General features: G+C 41.4%; 5 protein-coding genes across 8 annotated transcripts in view; 1 reads left to right on the forward strand and 4 right to left on the reverse strand.

Moving 5' to 3' along the window:
* LOC136997325 (transcription initiation factor TFIID subunit 7-like) overlaps positions 1-20,274 on the reverse strand; it is a 297,656-nt gene that overhangs the window by 228,524 nt on the left and 48,858 nt on the right. The window lies entirely within an intron of this gene.
* LOC136997247 (atos homolog protein A-like) overlaps positions 1-20,274 on the reverse strand; it is a 73,615-nt gene that overhangs the window by 42,292 nt on the left and 11,049 nt on the right. For all 4 annotated transcript variants that reach the window (XM_067347766.1, XM_067347765.1, XM_067347767.1 and 1 more), the window contains exon 6: positions 19,760-20,077. The gene's annotated coding sequence lies outside the window, so the exon portion shown is untranslated. The remainder of the gene's footprint in view (positions 1-19,759; positions 20,078-20,274) is intronic.
* On the forward strand, positions 2,575-4,629 carry LOC136997222 (uncharacterized). The gene is made up of 2 exons (XM_067347697.1): positions 2,575-3,080; positions 3,531-4,629. The coding sequence occupies exons 1-2, from the start codon at positions 2,575-2,577 to the stop codon at positions 4,627-4,629; spliced, it is 1,605 nt and encodes a 534-aa protein (XP_067203798.1).
* On the reverse strand, positions 5,398-6,238 carry LOC136997250 (myelin transcription factor 1-like). The gene is made up of 4 exons (XM_067347772.1): positions 6,105-6,238; positions 5,804-6,019; positions 5,652-5,733; positions 5,398-5,582 (listed from the first exon to the last, which is right to left on the reverse strand). Exons 1-3 carry the CDS (start codon positions 6,214-6,216, stop codon positions 5,696-5,698), a joined length of 366 nt encoding a protein of 121 aa, XP_067203873.1. The 5' UTR covers positions 6,217-6,238; the 3' UTR covers positions 5,398-5,582; positions 5,652-5,695.
* Positions 6,229-15,059, reverse strand: LOC105672790 (uncharacterized). Its single transcript, XM_012367951.2, has 2 exons — positions 8,888-15,059; positions 6,229-8,808 (listed from the first exon to the last, which is right to left on the reverse strand). Exon 1 carries the CDS (start codon positions 14,436-14,438, stop codon positions 13,347-13,349), a length of 1,092 nt encoding a protein of 363 aa, XP_012223374.2. The 5' UTR covers positions 14,439-15,059; the 3' UTR covers positions 6,229-8,808; positions 8,888-13,346.

The raw sequence follows: 20,274 nt of genomic DNA on the forward strand, positions 1-20,274 counted from the left end.
TCGGACGTTTGCATCGTCTGTCTCACGGATGTCGCGAAAGACGGGTCCGTGGTTTCGAACACGTTTTCGATCGGTAAATTTATCGGCGATTCAAACGCCAATTTTTGCGGCTGGAACGGCGTCGAGGCTTGTATCGGTGTCGTCAACGGGGTACGCTTGATTTTCTTCTTCCTCTTCTCGAAGCTCGACCGCTTTCGTTTGATATCCGGCTCGTTTGTAATCTCGAGATCGTCAACCGAATCATCGTCACTCTTGATGTTCTCGACGATTCGTTTCAACGGCTCTACGATCGGTTTCAACCGTTTCTCCAATTGCGCCTCTTGCTCCACTCTACCCGTCTTCAACGTCCGGTGCTTCTTGCGAATCGACTCGCTCGTACGAGCGATTTCCTTCGCGATCTTCTCCCTCTCGTCGATATCTTTCGTGTCGAGCGTCATCGTCAACGTCTCGAGAACGACTAACCATTCCGCGGTACCGCAAACTCGTTAAAACCACGTCTGTATCGTCCATCGTTAATCGCACTATCCTTGTCTATCACTAAAAAACCGTACTTGTGTCGCCAACATGCGTGACACAATGTACCGAAATCTTCGTACGTCATGTCCGTATTCACATGATCGTTGTAGACGTGCTTAAGGTTTGTTCCATCCTGCTTGAATATTACGAGTAAATTCGCGTTGTCGCGCACGAGATGTTTAGGTATTTTCGCGTACGTTTGGCACAGATAGAAACAATCGACCTTCGAATGTCGACCCATAGCAAAGTACTCGCGTATCGCATTCTGCTTGTCGCACGCTATATCGTCGAAGACGAATACGGAATTCGGTAACGCCTCGCTGTGCGGTACAATTGTATCGTTGTCCGAGAACGTAAAGTAGCCGATTTCATCGATCGATCCGAGCAATCTTTCGAGATACCGATACTTTGGTTGATTCAACGATTTCGAGTACACGTACACGTTTTCGAAACGTACACCGTTCGGACTTTCCAGCAGACTGATCATCACATTGGTTTTACCGCAATTCGAGGGACCGCAAATGATACCGCGTATCGTGTTTGGCAGCATTTTACCGTGTCTGCACGCCTTCTCACAAACCCCTTGCGTCTTATCATCCATGTTTTTTACACGGATCGTGTACGGTTGTTGTACAAATTTCATTTTTTTTTACCAGACTCTTTCTTATCCTTGTTATTACGCGACGAGTGCGCGGTATCGGATGTCGGAAAGAGCGGTGCTCGGATATTCGTCGCTAGATCTAAAATATCTCTATTTCCATACATGATTCGGACATTATCCTGAAAAAAAAAAAAAATATTGTTTCAAACACACGATTAGCGATGCACGTTTGCGATATATTTCACCTCCTTCCGTTCCTTCTTATTATCCCGGTTATTCATTGTACGTCGTCGTCCGACAAACTTTGATATTCCACTAGTTAGCGATCGATACGCGCCTCCTATTTATAGGTGAGCGTTGTCGAAACACACCTCAGTTGGAAATGTGATTTACACGCGATACGTTAGAATTCGCGTTCTATGAAACGATACAAGGGTGCCGGTTTACTGAACAGTGTGATAAATCGACTACCGTTGGAGCTGCATATACCCGGCTACCAATTTTGCGGGCCGGGGACTCGTCTGCGGAAACGACTCGCGCGAGGGGATCGAGGTATCAATCCGTTGGACGCGGCGTGTCGCGATCACGACGTCGCGTACTCGCAAAACCGCGAATCAGCGGACCGCCACGCGGCCGATCGCGTTCTCGCCGATAAAGCGCGGGAGCGGATCACCGCTGCGGACGCGACTCTCGGTGAGAGGGCCGCCGCTACCGCCGTATGGGCTGCTATGAAAGCAAAGACGAAATTGGGGATGGGTATGACAAAGGGAAAGAAGAAGAAGACCAAGAGGAGAACGCTTCCGACGGCGAAACGCGGTGGTATGTTACCGTTGTTACCGCTCTTGGGAGTCATCGGTTCGCTTGCCGGTGGAGCAGCGGGTGTTGCAAAGGCGGTGAACGACTCCAAGGCCGCGCGACGACAACTCGAAGAGATGAAACGTCACAATAAAGCTATGGAAGGACGGGGGATTTATCTCGCTCCGTACAAGCGGGGCAAAGGATTGAAGAAGAAGAAGAAGAAAAAAAAAACGTCGAAAAAACGATAGAGATGCCCGCGGGTGCCACCACCAATCTACAGTTGTCACGAATAGCGAAGCGTATGCGAATACCGTATTTCCGAGGTGTCTACATGCGTAACGCTTTACCCGACGAGATACACCGAAACGAGAGCGGTATCGTGAATTTGGACGATGTCGACGGACCGGGCACGCATTGGGTGGCGTACGCCAAGAGAGGCGATCGCGCCGTATACTTTGACAGCTTTGGCAATTTGCAACCGCCGAAGGAGCTTACACGCTACCTCGGAGACACCGATACAACGATAACGTACAATCGCACGGTCTACCAGACGTACGATCAAACGATCTGCGGACAATTGTGCCTCCTGTTCCTCCAGAAAATAGATATAAAAATCGATCCGCCATCGATCGACATCAGTCGTCGATGGAATCTCGGCAATGTCGCTGACGCTCACTCTAAGCGGTAAAAGCAGCGTTCTCACGGTGGATTATTTTCCACCGATAGACTTGAGCGATGGGGACTACGAGCTCGGCCTAACCACGATGGAGACCTACAACACGATTCCGAACGTGACGGTGGCGAACGATAAATTTTATTTCGACGACAATGACGAAGAAATTACAATTCCCGAAGGATCGTACGAACTGGACGCCATTGCTTCTTATCTGAAACGCGCGATACTGCAAAAACGAGGAAAAGGCGAAGAGCAGGATTATCCATTGTCACTTCGTCCCAACGTTAATACCATGAGGAGTGAAATCATGTGCGCTTTTCGGATAAATTTCGCCAAACCGAATACCATCGGACCATTGTTGGGATTTTCGACGGATCGTATACTGGAACCGAGAAAGTGGTACGAATCAGACTCCTCGGTAAACATCATCAACGTAAACATTATTCGAGTGGAATGCAGCATTACCGCGGGTGCGTACGCCAACGACAAGTCGGTGCACACGATACACGAATTTTCACCGAACGTGCCTCCGGGATATAAAGTCTCGGAAACACCGGCGCAAATCATTTACCTTCCGGTCATCGCGAGGAGTGTTACCGATATCACCTTGCGTGTGGTGGATCAAGACGGACGATTGATCGACTTTCGCGGAGAGGAGATTACCATCAGACTGCACTTGCGGCGACGCGGTGCGAGGAAATGCTCGTGTTGAACGAACAGCGAGTGATTGAGAGAGCAACGAAAATTGTGAAAAAATCGCCATTCAAGAGGCTCAGTACGACGAACGTAAACTTTTTACAATCGTTGGGATTCGTTGTGAGAAACGCTTAAAGAGATGGATATACTCGACATCGTTGACGAGCCCGTCTTCGACGAGCGTATCGTGAAATATGAGATGCACACGTACAATCCGTACGCTAACACGACGTTGGGACACAGCGACGAGATACGAATACCTATACAACAACAGGATTTGTACACGTTGCCGTGTGAGAGTTTTCTCTACGTTGAAGGAAAACTCGTTATGAATCCTACCGGTGAGAATAGAGATGTCGTGTGTATTATGGGAAATAATTGTGTCGCGTTCATGTTTGAAGAAATGCGATACGAGCTCGACGGAGTTGAAATCGATCGTAACAGAAACGTTGGAATAACAACGACGATCAAAAATTATATATCGCTGACGACGGAGAAGAGCAAGATGCTGAAATACGCATCGTGGAATCCGAATGGATATTCGTTGATCGATGGAAACTTTAATTTTTGCGTTCCGCTCAATGCTCTTTTAGGATTCTGCGAGGACTACAAGCGCATCGTGATCAACGCTCGTCACGAACTTGTATTGATACGATCGCGCAACGATAACAATTGTCTCGTAGGACGAGCCGGTGCGAATCCGACGATCGAGCTACTCAAGATACAGTGGCGAATGCCTCACGTATCTCTGAGCGAAGTCAACAAGCTGTCTCTTCTTCGAACTTTGGAAAGCGGACGATATCTGAGCGTGTGCTTTCGTTCGTGGGATCTGTACGAGTTTCCTCTGCTGCAAAACACGACCAAGCATTCCTGGGCGATCAAAGCCGCGACGCAATTGGAAAAACCGCGATACGTAATCTTCGCTCTCCAAACCGGTCGAAAAAACGTACTGTCTGAAAACGCTGCGCAATTTGACGATTGTAAACTCACCAATGTGAGACTGCATCTGAATTCAGATTTTTATCCGTACGACGACATGAACTTGGATTTCGACAAGAGTCGATACGCTATACTGTACAACATGTATGCGCGTTTCCGCAAAGCCTATTACGGACAGGACGATACGTATTTGGATATCGATGATTTCTTGATAACCGGTCCGTTCGTAGTCATAGATTGTTCGCGACAAAACGACTCTGTCAAGAACACCACCGTCGACGTGCGAATAGAATTTGATTGTAAGGAAAATATACCGGCCAACACCACCGCCTATTGTCTCGTTATACACGATCGAATGGTCGAATATAATCCATTGAACAACATTGTGCGCAGACTCGTGTGAAAAGTTATAAATTAGACGTGTGCGTACGCGGACATGTCAGTTTTCCGACGATCGACGACGATGTCGAACGTACCAATTTTCGTCGACTTGCAAGGTTACGCGTTCAACAACATTTTTATCGTGAAAGAAGCAGCGGTACTTCGAGATGGCGAAACGCTGTCTCATTACGTATTTCGTGAACACGTACCGTGGTATCTGTTGACGAAATCGGAAAAATCGTTGGTGTGTTGGTTACGGATACACCATCACGGCTTCCGATGGGAAGATGGACACGTCTCGTACAGTCGGATGAAAAGCCTCATCAACAACGCCATTGGTACGGAACCGCCTCTGATATACGTGAAAGGACTCGAGAAGAAAAAGTGGCTGTGCGAGATTTTGGAAGATGATGTAGAGATCGAAACGATCGATGCGGATTACGAAGATATCGCACGCCTGACGAACTTGGATGTAATCGGAACCTTGCGCTGCGCGTATCACACGAAACATTGCGCTATGCGGAATGTTTGCAAATTGTACAAGTGGTGGTTTGAGCGTAACAAACGTGTAACATAACAATGATTTATATTATAATAAAATGATTTATATTAATAAAATGATTTATATTAATAAAATGATTTATATCGTACGACTTTTATTCCACCACAGTTATACGATCCTCGTGACATATGATCTGTCGCTTATCTCGCAGTAGGATAGGTCAGTGAATAGGATGGGAAAAGAGTCTGGTAAAAAAAATAAAAAATTAATTTATTTAATATGAATAATATTTATTACAAAAACAATAAAAAAATATATGTACATTTAAGCAAACAAAATTTTTTTTTTAATTGCAAAAAAAGTTTTTTCCTCGCGAGGAATCGACTGGTGAAACCGACGACTTCAAAAGCGCGTCGCAGGAACCTCGCCCGACCAAGTTTCCTCCGACTCTTCTTCTCTACCACCTGTTTGAACTGCAAAAAGTCAAAATTTAAAAAAAAATTAATGAATTATTTAAAAAATTTGAGTATGAAAATACTCACCTCTCGATTTTCTTCTTTTTATTTTACTCCCCCGTTTGAAAATTCTAATCGGAAGAGTAAGACATCACAGGGGGGCTGTATCCTGTGAAAATTTTAATGTTTAAAAAAATTCAAACATAAAAGTAACTGTAAAAATTTTCAATCTTTCTTACCTCTGTCACCCATTCCCCATCCGTCTTGCGTGTAGCCTTCCTCATCCCCTCCTTCATAAGTCCTCTCCTCTTCCTCTTCCTGCTCTTCTTCCTCATCCCCTCCTTCATAAGTCCTCTCCTCTTCCTCTTCCTGCTCTTCTTCCTCGCGAAGTGAGCTCATCGATTCGTCACTCACGAGATCGACGAGCTCAGGCGTCAGAACGATTCGAGCGCGAGCTGAAACATTAAATTTTTTTGTAAAATTTCCTACTATAAAAATCGATGCTGTTATTTCATATAAATAATGTATACAGCGACTTACACGAGGGTCCGGCCTCAGGCGAGGTATCCGCTCGACGTCTTACCCCGAGACGTCGAGTAGCTCGCTCGTCGTGATTTCGACGCGTACCACGCACCACACCCTCCACCACCATAGTTTTTTTAGATGTAGGGTGTTGTAGCGTTCCTAAAAAATAATAATTTTAATTTTTTAAAACTTTGTTTTATAATTCATAATAGAAAAAAAAAAAAAAAAAAAAAAAACTTACCATTTTTTACAGCATCATTATAGCAATGCGACAGCCAGGTGATATAACCTCCCGCATCCTCTTCAGCATCGCTGTAAATACGTCTCATTTCGACAATTTCCCCAGCAATAATCAAAAGCTGAGGATAATTCGAAAAATGTCCCAACCGAAATAACACAGCAAGCACCGCGCTAGGGCACGCACCCGCAAACTTTGCGAATACTGTATAATTATCATCGTCGTTGTCGGACAACGACGATAAATAATTATCAACGCATAGCCCGTTTAAGCTATGCGTCAATCGCAAACACAAATCGATTATTTTTCGACAACTAGACATTTTTTTTTTAAACGAATAACTACGTTACGAACTTTGTGAACAACGAAGATCTATTATGGATGCAGTACTTAATCCCGACTTATATACCCTTACATCAAAGATGCCGCTAAATCTTATTATAATCTTATTATATTCGCCGCTAACTAACATTCGTATCGATATCCACTATAGTTTACAATAATATGTCGAAGACGAAATGACTCGCTCGACAGTAGCATCTCCTTTTCGAGGAATAGTAATCGCGGATCTAAGGTTTCGCCAGGACGATAGGTGCTAAGCTATTCGTCGCTAACTAACATTCTTATCGATATCCACTGATAGTTTACAACAATATAGTTCTTTATAATATGCCGAAGACGAGATGACTCGCTCGACAGTAGCATCTCCTTTTCGAGGAATAGTAATCGCGGATCTAAGGTTTCGCCAGGACGATAGGTGCTAAGCTATTTGTCGCTAACTAACATTCTTATCGATATCCACTGATAGTTTACAACAATATAGTTCTTTATAATATGCCGAAGACGAGATGACTCGCTCGACAGTAGCATCTCCTTTTCGAGGAATAGTAATCGCGGATCTAAGGTTTCGCCAGGACGATAGGCCAGCGTATGATATTTCCATCTATTCAACGTCAATCGAACTACTTTTAACATCTATGTAACATCTTTTAACGTATTGTTGAACGTCTTACGTACAACTTTTAACATCTATTGTACGTCTTTGAACGTCAATCGAACTACTTTTAACATCTATTGAACGTCTATCGTACGCCTCTCGTACATCTTTGAACGTCTATCGTACATTTTTGAACATCTCTCGTATGATTTTTATTCCACCTCAGTTATACGATCCTCGTGATATATGCTCTGTCGCTTATCTCGCGAAGAGATTATTCGTAAGAACATCTATCGTACGTCTTTTTGAACGTCTATCGAACGTCTTTGAACGTCTATCGAACGTCTATCGTACGTCTTTGAACGTCTATCGAACGTCTCTCGTACGTCTATCGAACGTGTATTGTACGTCTTTGAACGTCTATCGTACGTCTTTGAACGTCTATTGAACATCTATGGAACGTCTATCGTACATCTTTGAACTGTATATAAGGTGTGCGGAAGAGAGTAATTTATCAGTTCAAAGTGTGCACGCGGTGGAGAAAAAAGTATAGAAAATGGAGCGTGATCAGAATAGAAAAAATTCCGAATACGAGAAGTGTAAAGATTGCGGAGTGTACCACAAGCCGATAGCTGTGGTCGAGCCTCGTCCGAGGACGACTCAAGCGCCTCCCCCCGTTCCCCCTCGTAATCGTGAAAGGCGTTAGAGGCTCAGTTGAAACAATTTTTTTTCATCTATGTAACATCTTTTACAAAATTATGAATAAAATTTGTTAATACTAATCTTATTGCGATTTTTTATCCTTTCACCTACCATCCTTAAATTACATATTAAGTTTAGATTAGAGTTCCTATTAAATTTATATTTTACCGCGGATAATTTGTATTAAGAAGAAAACATAAGTATATTATTGGTGTTTAGAATAAATGCATAACTTAAATAATTCACTTTATATTATTCGTCACAATTAAAAGAAAAAAAATGATAGTCACTGGTTCGCTCGTTTCCTTCTATCGTGTAGTGTAACATGACGCGCGCGCTTATCTCGCAGTAGGATAGGTCAGTGAATAAGATGAGGCACAGGAATAATAATTCAAATTATTTTGTTTAATATGAATAAATTTATTTTAATAAAACTTTTGAAATTGTTTATTTAGATGATCCGCTACAACGGTGTAACTTGACTCGCGATAAGTCGGTACAATCGACGCGTTCTCTTATATTACTACAGCGGGATGATGATAAAAAAAAACTTTAATTTTAAATATAAAAATTTTTTATTTCAATATTCACATACAAACATTTCCGACATTTCGTCGGCATCGACACAACACATCAACTGTACGATGCCTAAGTACTCGACTTGCGTCTTACATTTTGATAACAATTTTTCGAAGCGATCCCGACCATACGTCTGATACAATTGTCGAATATACTTCTCCGGAAGCGGTAGATCGCTCAATAGGTATCTGCTTGCGACGTTCTGGTTTATGACCTTCCTGGCGAGTTCGACGAGACTCCTCGGCTGTCGCATCGTGGTGATCCTGAAACATTTTACAATACACCTAAATATCTACTCGCTGAATATTTCTCACTTTCTATTTTTAGAGATATTTTTCTCACCTAATTCGCACAGAGTGCAATCTTTAACGTATGGCGCGGGTCCGTCGATGTGGTCGCGCTGCCACGGTTGATTGTGATGTTTCTTGCACCGACGGTAACCCTGCACTTCCGGGTCCACTCTTACGTGTTCCGGAAGTTTCTCCCACACTTGGTCCACGAACCGAGCAAACTTGCTTAATAAAATCACCTTTGGCACAAATTCTAACTCCGCTGCTGTTAAATTGAGAATATCGCGTTCATCCGAGAGTGCGATGAACATTTCGACTGTTATACCACTCGTTCTTCGCGGGCCTTATATACCCTTATTGTATAAACATTGCGATTCCGACAACATGGCGCTCCACTTTGATGCGCAGAGAAAAACCAAAGGATCTAAACAGTTCTCGGAATCCTTTAACAATGATACATTCCGACAACATGGCGCTCCACTTTGATGCGTAGAACAAAAAAAAAACCAAAGGATCTAAACAGTTCTCTTTCCAATAAACAATCCCTATCTCTTCCAGGAATCCTTATCTCTCGACGACTCATGTTTGTATTAACAATCCTTATCTTATCTCTTCCGGGAATCCTGGAAATCCCCCACTTCCAGGAATTATTGTTATCTGATACCCCCCACCACTCCTAAATTACCCCCTCTCCTCCAAAACGATGACGTCATTATCCCCTCCACTGTTATCTGATACCCCTCTTCCCCTCTTCACCCGCACCCCCCTCATTGCCCCATGGGTTAGAACCGGCATAGCATAACTACTCTCGTCTCTTCGGTTCTGAGCGAAGCGATAAAAACTTTGCTTCGTTGGTGGGCGATCAATGTTCCGTGGATTCGCGTCGACGAGGAACGTTGGAGCGACATCGTCGTGGTCGTTGTTAAACGTGACAACAAAGAGAAAAGTTCGCTCGTCGATTCGAACAACAACGATAGAACGTTGAAGCTTTTCGCCGACGAGTCGTATTTCGTGGACGAATCGTTATCGTCTTATCGAAGATGTTCCTTTCGTCGTCGTCGTTTTGCCGAGGTCGATCGTCATCGATCGGATATATTCGTCGCGCTTCTGCGCGCCGTAGGTTCTTATCACGGATTGTTTCGTTCTACTTGTCCCGGTGTTCTCAACGACAACGAAGCCAAGCAGCCGCGATGGTTTCATCCATGGTGGAAAGAAACAAGGTGAGTTATTGCGCATAATGGCGGCAAAGAGTTGGGGGACTTGCTTGTCAACCAATCACAGGGGACCCATTTTATGCGCGCAAAATTCAAACGTTCACAGCTGATTAAAAAATCAAAACAGTATTGTAAATCAGCGCTCGGAATTAGTTGCACATTTCGGGCCGATTTCCGAGACAACGCCTCCTGTTCCCCCACTACCGCTCGGCCGCTGGCGGCCGAGCCGCCGATAGCTCTGGCTCAGGAGCGTTTTATATTAGAAATAGGCTGGATTGTTTAGGCATCTTTCGGGAAATTGTAACATTTTCTTCACTACATAAATAATGTTTATTTTTATTAATACATAATATATATATATTTAATTATTAATGAAAATAAACATTATTTATGTAGCAAAGAAAATATTACTATTTTCTGAGAGGTGCCTCAACAACCCAGCCTATTTCTTATATAAAACGCTCCTGCGCCAGAGCTATCGGCGGCTCGACCGCCAGCGGCCGAGCGGTAGTGGGGGAACAGGAGGCGTCGTCTCGGGAATCGGCCCGAAATGTGCAACTAATTCCGAGCGCTGTTGTAAATAAATAAATACTGCGACTATTACAATTTTTAATGCAACAGGTCGGCATACTGTCTACAAAGATAAAGTCACATAATATTACATATTACACCAAACTCTAAATAAATCTTCATATTATATATTCATTTATTACTTACACGACGGTCACATCGGTCTTTTCCAAATTTAAGAAAACTCTCTGCACGAACACTATATATTTTTTTAAGAGGAACACTGTATACACTTTATATACGTTAATAAAGCATGTCATCAGCCATCAGCCATACTGAATTTTCATGAAATGGGCCCCCTATGATTGGCTGTCCGCTCCCCACTACTTTTAGACTACTGCGCAACCACGAGAATAACTCACCTTGTTTCTTTCCACCATGGTTTCATCCCACGCAAAACGAAATTGCGGCTCTGTCGTCGTTGCGTCGTCACGCATCGACGCAAGGTTACGGTGACGTTGCAAAGACGCGCCACAAAATTCGAAACGAATTGTCGCGACTGATAATGGAATCTTACGGCGTCATGAGTAAAGTGTGATGAATACATAGAATTCGGAGATACGATTCGCACGGGAGCTTCACGTGTACTCATCGTAAATTTTTATCTGGTTGTAGTATCGTCTTCGACCTTCGTTTCGTTCGCAACGCGTTCTCTTCCGTCGTCACTGTCCGTTTCCGTTGATCGAGACGCGATCGGTACGATAACCTCCGATGACTTCGCAGACACAACTTCTTTCTTTTTCCTCGTCGCTTCTAATTCTTCGTTCGTTGTTGCAAATTCGTCGCTCGTTTCTACGGACGACGACGTGCCATCCTGTTTCTCAGACGTAATCGCGTAATCGTCGTCACCGTCACACCGCTACTCGTTATCATTTCTTGACCGATCATCACTGCCTCTCGCGGACTCGAGTGGTTTTCGCGTATTGTTTTCTTTGTCGTCGGTTACATCGCTGATAACAATCGATGATTTCGAGATCTTCCTCGATAATAGTGGTAGTGGCGACGGAGGTGGCATCAACAAAGCGTCATCGTTATCGTCATCATTGTCGATAACAAAATCATCATTATCGTTTTTTTCGTTCGAATCGTATTTTTCATCATTATTGAATACAGATGGTTTTTCGTTATCGTCGCTGTTGTTTTCGTCGTCTTTATTTTTCTTCTTTCGTTTCGACGTCGCGGTTATATTTCTGTGCAATTTTTCAACGTAGGTTCTATATCCGTCGGTAATCGCGATTGGTAATCTACGATTATTGGTTTTCACGTTTCACAGTAACAGCGAAAGCAACATCGTTGCGAATATAAGACATATTATCGAAACTTGCAACCACATATTCTTCCTCTCTCAGTCTCTCTTAGTATCGTTTTTAGCGATAATATAATTCCTCAACGTTTCACAAATCAACGGAGTTGTTGAAATGTCCGTCAGACAAGATCTCAACGTATATTCGGCGTACATCGCGATAGCGAGCAAGGTGTAGGTTCGCATCTTCAGAGTCGACATTGACTCATCGCATCGCGTTCCACATGTGACGACAAGATCACGCGGTACACTCTCGCTCGTTTCGACGAGAGCTTTCAATTTCTTCGCGTCGCAATAGATATAAAGAATGCGAGGATCCGCGCAAATTTTGTCGTCGCGAACACCGCAACGGTAATCGTTGCTATCGGGACGATCGATGTACAGTCCGAACGAAGAGGTCGTCGGATCATTCAACGCGTAACATTCGACGAGATTGTGAAACTTTTGAAAGTACATCGCGAGCACGCGCGAATAAGACACTCCGCGATTCACTTCGTTGAACACGTATCTGTATCGCTCTTTCAAACTCAACCATCGCAACGATCAATGAACGTAAGTTCATAGAATGAAGTAAATATTTATTAAAATCAAGTAAATAATTTTTTTTATTTAAGTAAATATTTATTAAAATCAAGTAAATATTTATTAGAATCAAGTAAATATTTTGCAATACCGGTACGAACAAATCGACGCCCGTTATTTCGCGACGTCTGAATTCAATCGCTAACAATTCGTCGAACCAATAACCGTATGACCGTGAATCAAGCGGCAATTGTTGCGCGTCTTCAAATCGTCAATCGTTCTGCACGGAATCGTTCTTTCCAGAATATTTGTCGCGTTGCGAGACCACGAATTGACCGGTACAACGGTGTATCGACGACGCTGCGTTGCCACTATTCTTGGTTGTCGAAACACGCATCTGAATATTAAATACAACGAGAAAAAGGAAGGTGAAGAAAAAAACGACGATTATCGCTGAAAGAAATCGCATTTTATTGTTTCGTCGATTCGATATCTTCGATATAACTGGCGTAGACGTGTGACAAGAGATCCGCGCAGAAATTTAACATCGCAACGTCGTTGTCCGATTCCTCCGGGTTGTCGTTGTCGTCGTTTCGTCGTCGTCGTTGCCTTTTCATCGTGAGAACGGTCTCTCCGTTGGTAAGTCTAACGTCAAAGCCTGTTTTAGCGTCGAAGAACGTTAAAAAATCTTCGACGTCACAGAGACCAAACCCATGTATGATGTCCACCAGACGCTTCGTTCCGAATCGAGGTCCCAGATGTAGTATCGGTACCCTGATGTGATTAGACGACAAAAATGCCAATCCGAAGAAACGTTTCACGCGCAAATACACCACCGCGTCGTTGTTCTTCTCGTCTCCTAAACGTTTCACATCGCGACGAATGACGAAGAATTTTTTTTTTTAATTCGACAATAAATCCTCCAATTTTGTAGCAACTCCGTTATCATCGTTGTAGTTTCTTTGCAATTCACCGAGAATCTGATCGACAAATTTCTCTTCGAGAAACGACGACGATGAGGTCGTCGTTGGTTCGTTCGTGGAAACAGTAACGTTCCTCTTCGTCGTCGATGATTCCGGAAATTGATACAACGATGATGGCGGTGGTGATGACGGTTGATGAGTCTTTGGAATGGATGCTTTTGACGTTCGACGATAAACGCCACTTCTGTCCGAAGCGGGTGTTCTTCTCTTCGTCGTCGAACCGTTACCGCTGCCGCGTTGTTGCTGTTGCTTCGTAGCAATCGTTTCGATAGACGATTGTTCCATCATCAACGTTGTTATACTCGGCATCGACGGCAATCGTATTGTTTTCGATCGTTGCTGTCGTGACTTCGACAAATCCGTCGTAATATTCTCCGTAACGACCGTGACGCGATCACCACCATCATCGGTGACGGTCGTCGTCGTCGACGCGCGAAAACGATCTATCACTCGAGAGACACACGAGTAACACAACTTTATCGCCGTGTCGTCGAGGGAGATCAATTTGATTGGTTCGAGGATGATCGACGCGAATTTCTCGTCTGCAATATCGAGCCTATCGAGATAACAATCTCGAGCAGGTGCGTAGTCGTACCACAAATCTACGTGCGACAGCAAACTGTTCGCGTTAACGTGTCTTTCGAAGACGAACCAAGACGGCAAATGATATCGTTTTTTCAATCGATCGTACAAATAATATCGCAAACGATCGATGTTTTTATTGTCGAGATAAGTCAAAAATTTCAACGCGTTTTCAGCGTTGGATGACAACGGTGATCGATCCACCGTCTCGATCGACGACGAGAAGAGACAATCGACAATTTTGTCGTTGGCTCTGCGATGCGCATTGTCATTGATTCCATCGTTGAGTCCGCGATGCGCATTGTCGTCGATCGTCGTCATTGTCGACGCTCCGTCTTCGTGTCGTCGTTCCTCTTTCTCTTTGTCGTCGTTCCACTTTCTCTTTCGAAACGGAGTTCGATCGTCCACGACCACGGGAAGACCGTTCATGTCGATGATTTTTTTGATCCGATTGAAGGTATAAATAGGAGGTTTGAGACGGAGAAAAATCGCATTTCAAAATTCTCAGTGTAGTGGACAACACGCGTCGTGTTTCTTCGTATCGTGAATTCGGGCGAGATTATCTTGAGTACGCGAAAATGGTTGAGAATTTAAGAAAAACCGTCGAGACATGCTTACTATTGTCACGCGCTTTGTGCGGACTCGATGTGAGCAGATATTTATCGTTGTTATCAAACAACGATGAAAAAAATTTTGAAGTGTTTGCAAAATTTGCGGTGGTGTGTCCTAGTGCAGTGCTATTTCGCTTGGGGCATTTTGTCTCCTATCAGAGACTTGTAATCTACGCGGGTGAAATTATCGAAATGAGAAGTATTTTCGGTGATGGAGAAGTGGAGGATGCGGGTGGGCATATAGCTTTTCTATTATTTCATTTTCATCGATCGATTTCAGAAGCGAGTGAAAACGGTGAGTTTATATTCCAATTTTTATTATATATATATATGTATATATAATTTTCAAAAATTAAAAGTAAAATTTTTTAGAAGTAGAACATCGGAACGCATCGTCTCGCAGGATCGCGGGGGTGAGAGGAGTGCAACGTATTGCACGCCCTGAAGAGTATACTCCTCCTCACGGAATAAGGCGACGGGCTGATACTTCACCCAAAGCCGAACCCTCACGTGAGTCTTAGCACACATTCTTTTATGAAAAATAAGCATTTCATATTGGTAAATTTTTTTAAAATAATGAAATAATAAATGTTTTTACGGCGTGCACGTATCGAGCTCACACCTGAGCCACCTCTCGTTAACTTGGATAGCGAGAGCGAGGAAGAAGAAGTTGGAACTCACGAAGTGAGTTCATTTGACGAGAAAGAGATTTTTTCACCAGGTGAGTAATGAGAAATTTATCGCAGTAAGAAAATGGATAAAAATTTTTTATCCGCTAAAAAACAATGGTGAATTTTTTAGAGTTTAACCAAGAAGGTGAAAATACAATAATAATAGAAGATTCGGAGGAGGAGGAGGAGGATGATGATGATGATGATGAGGTACAAGAGGAAGATACGGGGGAGGAGCTGAGTGGAACGGAAGAACAGAATCTAGAGGAACTTTTGAGGGAAAGAGGTAAATACAATTATACATTTTTGCATAGATAACGCTTTCATACTCGAATACCTTTATTCTAACCAGACGAAATTTTTAGGAATTATTTTCCCGGAAATTTCTTACTCGCCGGAATATTAGTGATCAATGATCAACACGATCAACGGTGAACAAGAAAGGGAATAATCCTGTATAGAGGTGAGAGAATTTAATATGAAATGTATTACTATTTTTAATTTTAACAACGCGTAAAATTCGAGTATGGAAGTGTAAAAACAATAATTTTAAAGATAAACTAATTCATTTGTTTTCGATTTTTCCAGTTCAGCTTGGTGGAGGAGGGGGAGGAATGGAAGAAAACTCGCAGCAGCAGCAGCAGTCGGCGGAAAATCAAGCCGAAGAAACCGACGACAACGAGATAGGAGTTCGTGGAGAGGGGAGACTGGAGAGAGAAGAAGATGAGGAAGCGCTGTTTCCGGAGAATCAGGTTGGTGCGCCGGAACAGATCGTGAATCATAACGGGGATAATTTTAATTATTTAGATTTAATAAGGGAAAACGTGCGTGAGTTTAGAAATTTCGGTGTAGTAGGGAGAGAGGCTGGTTTTCGCCTTCAATCATTACCAGAGAGGGAGGAGGTTTACGCGTGGTTAGAAAACGTGTTTCGCGAGCTTCACGCGTACGCGGTACTTTCCTGTGTTCCCGGTGATTACATCAGACTTAGTTTCGATTCCCCGAATCTTTCACACGGGCCCGCGGGTATTTCGTTCCGACCATCTCGTGATTTGACTCACGAGAATATCTGGAACCTCGTGAGTTCGTTAGCTCAAAGCTCCGGGGGCTTGAACGTAGCGCAAGAATTCGATATCCACGTTTACCGTGTCACTCCTCCTACGGGTCGTGCGGGTAATGCGCTTGATATCGCTGGTAAACGCTTGATTTTACCGATATCCAACTCGGATAACTTATGTTTTCCTCGCGCACTCGTAACGGCGCAAATTTACAATGAACGTGGTAATTTACGTACGGGTAGTCTACAAGAAAGATGGAACGCCGTGAGATACAGCGATATCGAGCAACAAAGTAAGTGCTGAGTAATAATGTAATAATAGCATAATTAATTGACATCATGTAATTAATTGACATTATGTAAGTTAACATGTTGTTCGGTGAGGCAGCGCCAAGTTTTTTTGTATTATGGAGCATTATGGAGAGGGCAAATCCAGCAACGTGATTGGTGAAAACCTTATGGACGCACTTATGGCTATGTTATGGAAACTGTGTGTGATAGCCTTGAGGGCCTATACACATTACACACGCATTGTCGCCATTTTGTTGTAGGGTGTCATGGCCAAAACCGGAAATCCTGCCAGCCTCAGCTCTTTTGACGAAGTTAGCGATCTAGTACTAGTATAGACATCTGTGGTTCTATACTATCTTTCGAATCTATGTTCAATTGTTTCATGTTGGATTAGGAAAAGTGTTTGATTAATTATGCTGTGATTTGCTAGTCGCTACAAATTAGAGCTACATGTTTCTTTTTTTAATGGAGTGAGAAAAGAACGCTTTGACTCGTTTGTAAGTAACTATAACTGTAAACGTGTATTTCTGCTGCACGGTTAAAAATGTTCATTAAATATATTTGAAGCGAGAATGTATTGAATCATTACAAGTATCATAGATTTTTATTGACTAAACTCAAAGGTGAGCAAATTTTAAGAGACATAATGGCTGCTGCTTGCTTATTAAATATAAATGAGTTCATATAATGAGTAGTAGTTCATCTGAATTAGAACTAGTGGTTGTCTAGTAATTGCTTATGTTTAATTTATTATTGTTAGTGTGATTGCCAGACAGTTTTTAAACAGCATAGCACATTTAAAAAATATCTACAGCTTATATCTGTATAATATTTTAATGATGAGGATAACACTTTACAAGATTGTGTTATGAATCATCTATATTTATGTATTTTGGACATTTTTGCTGTTTAAATAATGTACAATGATTTTATTTCAAGCATTTTATAGATATAGAAGATGAAAATAAGTTTATCTAATGAAAATAGTTTTTCTATGTATGCATTTTGAGTATTTGGGTTTTATATTGGTTTTCTTACGCGTAACAACCACACATGATCTTGCTTATATATATCTTACTTTATACCAAATGTATATTCATTGTATATCTAATGAAATTCTAATTATATTTCATTTTATAACATAGGTTCTCTATATTCATTGATTGTATCAGTGACTTGCTTTGAGCAAAAGAGAAGAAATGAAGAGATATCAGACTTACGCGCAGCCTTGACAGGTAATTCCACTTTTCTTTGTCTTTTTGTTTTAATAAGTATGAAAAAGAGAACAAATTAAGAGATTAGAGTGAAGTGACGGTAAATACATATATAATCATAATGTATAACATACAAATATAAAAATTATTAGAGATATACACACAGGTATATGTGTGATACAGGTGTTAACAAAAGCAGGTAAAACCTCTTTGCCACGCCCAAAGGGTATTTAGGAGTACCTTTTTTGGAGGAGAAGCATTTTTTTTTCCACATTAGAAAATGAGACTAACATGAAGCTAATGTAGCTAGTTTAGCTATAATGATTTATAAATATATAGATCTATAAATATATATATAATATAGATATTTTGATTATATTATTATTATTTTAAATTATATCCCATACACACATGTAAATGTACGCATAATATACATACATCAATAATGATTGTCATAATAATCTTGGCTGAGGTTCATTGCTGTTAATATAAATAAAAATATTCATATATAATATTTACAAGTAAATTTCACTTATAATAAGATTTTAATTCAAAACTTTTTGCAATTAGTGCATAATATGGAGTAAAACTTGAAGTAAAAGTGAACACCTTGATAACATTGGTTTACATTTTTTTTGTATATTTAATCCAAGATATTCATGTCCAAAAGGAGTTTATCTATAATAACTCAATGTATGCATTTGCACAGAATGAAAACCTTGCACGTTGATATTTGTGTAACTTTGTAATGAAAAAAAGGAATTTTTTCATTATTAGAATATTTATACAGGGTGATTCAAAATAACCTGATGTCCTTGCAATGCCATATTCTTGAGCGAATTCTGAGACGATTTTTCCTTTTACAAAATTTTGTCCGAAGTTTAGTTTTCGTTATAATTGTTAATAGAGTTATAATTGAAAATAGTTTGCTACTTACGAGTCCGATACAACGGACAGACAGGGACGGTGTAATGTGTCATGAGACGATAGTAAACACTTTACAGTCTCATTATACGTTGCGCGTCCCGTTGCCTGCCCGTTGTTGCGAACTCGTAAGTTGCTATCTATTTTCAATTATAACTCGAAAACTAACAATAAGCTTCGGACAAAATTTTGTAAAAGGAAAAATCGTCTCAGAATTCGTTCAAAAATATGGCATTGCAAGGACATCAGGTTATTTTGAATCTTTCGGATATGTGCTGTGTGGGTTATATTATCTCGCCAAAAAGGTTGAAGGAAGATGTACCGATATGCGTGTGTGTTGTGTGATTATAACTGATTCAGGATATTTTTGCCCACAATTTCCACACGACACCGCGGTCACCGTTTCACAAAATATAAGGAGAAGAATTCCGAAAGAACCGAATGGATTATCAAACGGGATGTTCGGCGAAATTATTTATCATTTATTCTCTTTAAGCTCTAAGAACCTGACCAAACTTAATTCTGTGACAAACTTATTTCCGTGGTAATTCTGTGCAGCTGCCGAGAACATTGTTCAAAGTTCTTTTCTAGGATTAATCTTAATTACTCTCACTCTCACATTCATCTTATTGTTAGATGCATTTGCAAGTATAAGGAGACTGCGTTTGCGTTTTCGATAAAACTACCACTAGACTATCTCAAATTTCTCATTGTGTAAACTTGATTAATGCCTTGCTAATTGAATATAATAATTGAAGCTCGATAATTTAATTTGCCAAACAATTTAAAAATATAGAGAACCGTTTTTTAAAAATGCATAAAAAATATTTTTATAACGTGTTAAAACGTATAAGATATTGTTTATTTAATTTTTTTATAAAGTGTTTTGTTATTGGTACTATAATATTGCAGATATTACAAATATGGCATAAAATCAATAAAAATAATACGCATAATTACGCCAATATGGATTAAATTTACTTACCGATTAGTTGCCACCGCTGTTTCCTGCGACCGTTGTTCCTCTCCTCCGTCGTCGTAACCATTTTGCTGTCGTCATCTCCACCGTCATTTCACTCACTATTCACTCGCGCAAATTACGAGATCACGAGAAAAACGCGACTAATTAAGCGTACTAATTAACGTGATACAAATATCGCCCGCCATTTTGCACGGCACTCCCGACATTTCCGACGCAATATCGAATTTTATTCATAAAATACCTTTTTCACGAATGAATAACGCGATTCGCGTTGAGTATTTCTCGCTTGCGTTTCTCGCGGTTGCTCAGAAATAGGACGTACTGTAACAAATAATACAAAATAATGCGACATCAACTCCAGACCGCAATGCGAAATGTAAACATAGTCTCGAAATGCAAAATATATCAAATGCGGAACAAATATACTAAAAGTCAACAAACAATTAATTATTAACTATCCCGAAAATTTACTCCATATTATTAATATTCAGTCGCGCGAGATTAGCAAAAATGATAAA

This window comes from Linepithema humile, chromosome 1 (genome assembly GCF_040581485.1).
Source record: "Linepithema humile isolate Giens D197 chromosome 1, Lhum_UNIL_v1.0, whole genome shotgun sequence".
NCBI lineage: Eukaryota > Metazoa > Arthropoda > Insecta > Hymenoptera > Formicidae > Linepithema > Linepithema humile.

Bases quoted from the DNA above. Each gene is read 5' to 3' on its own strand.
- LOC136997222 (XM_067347697.1), top strand. From the start codon at position 2,575: ATGTCGCTGACGCTCACTCTAAGCGGTAAAAGCAGCGTTCTCACGGTG. The intron at 3,081-3,530 runs GTCGGTGCACAC...GTTGGGACACAG, and splicing joins GGTGCGTACGCCAACGACAA to CGACGAGATACGAATACCTA.
- LOC136997250 (XM_067347772.1), bottom strand. From the start codon at position 6,216: ATGGTGGTGGAGGGTGTGGTGCGTGGTACGCGTCGAAATCACGACGAG. The intron at 6,020-6,104 runs GTAAGTCGCTGT...TTAATGTTTCAG, and splicing joins GCCTGAGGCCGGACCCTCGT to CTCGCGCTCGAATCGTTCTG. The intron at 5,734-5,803 runs GTAAGAAAGATT...AAATTTTCACAG, and splicing joins ATGGGGAATGGGTGACAGAG to GATACAGCCCCCCTGTGATG.
- LOC105672790 (XM_012367951.2), bottom strand. From the start codon at position 14,438: ATGAACGGTCTTCCCGTGGTCGTGGACGATCGAACTCCGTTTCGAAAG.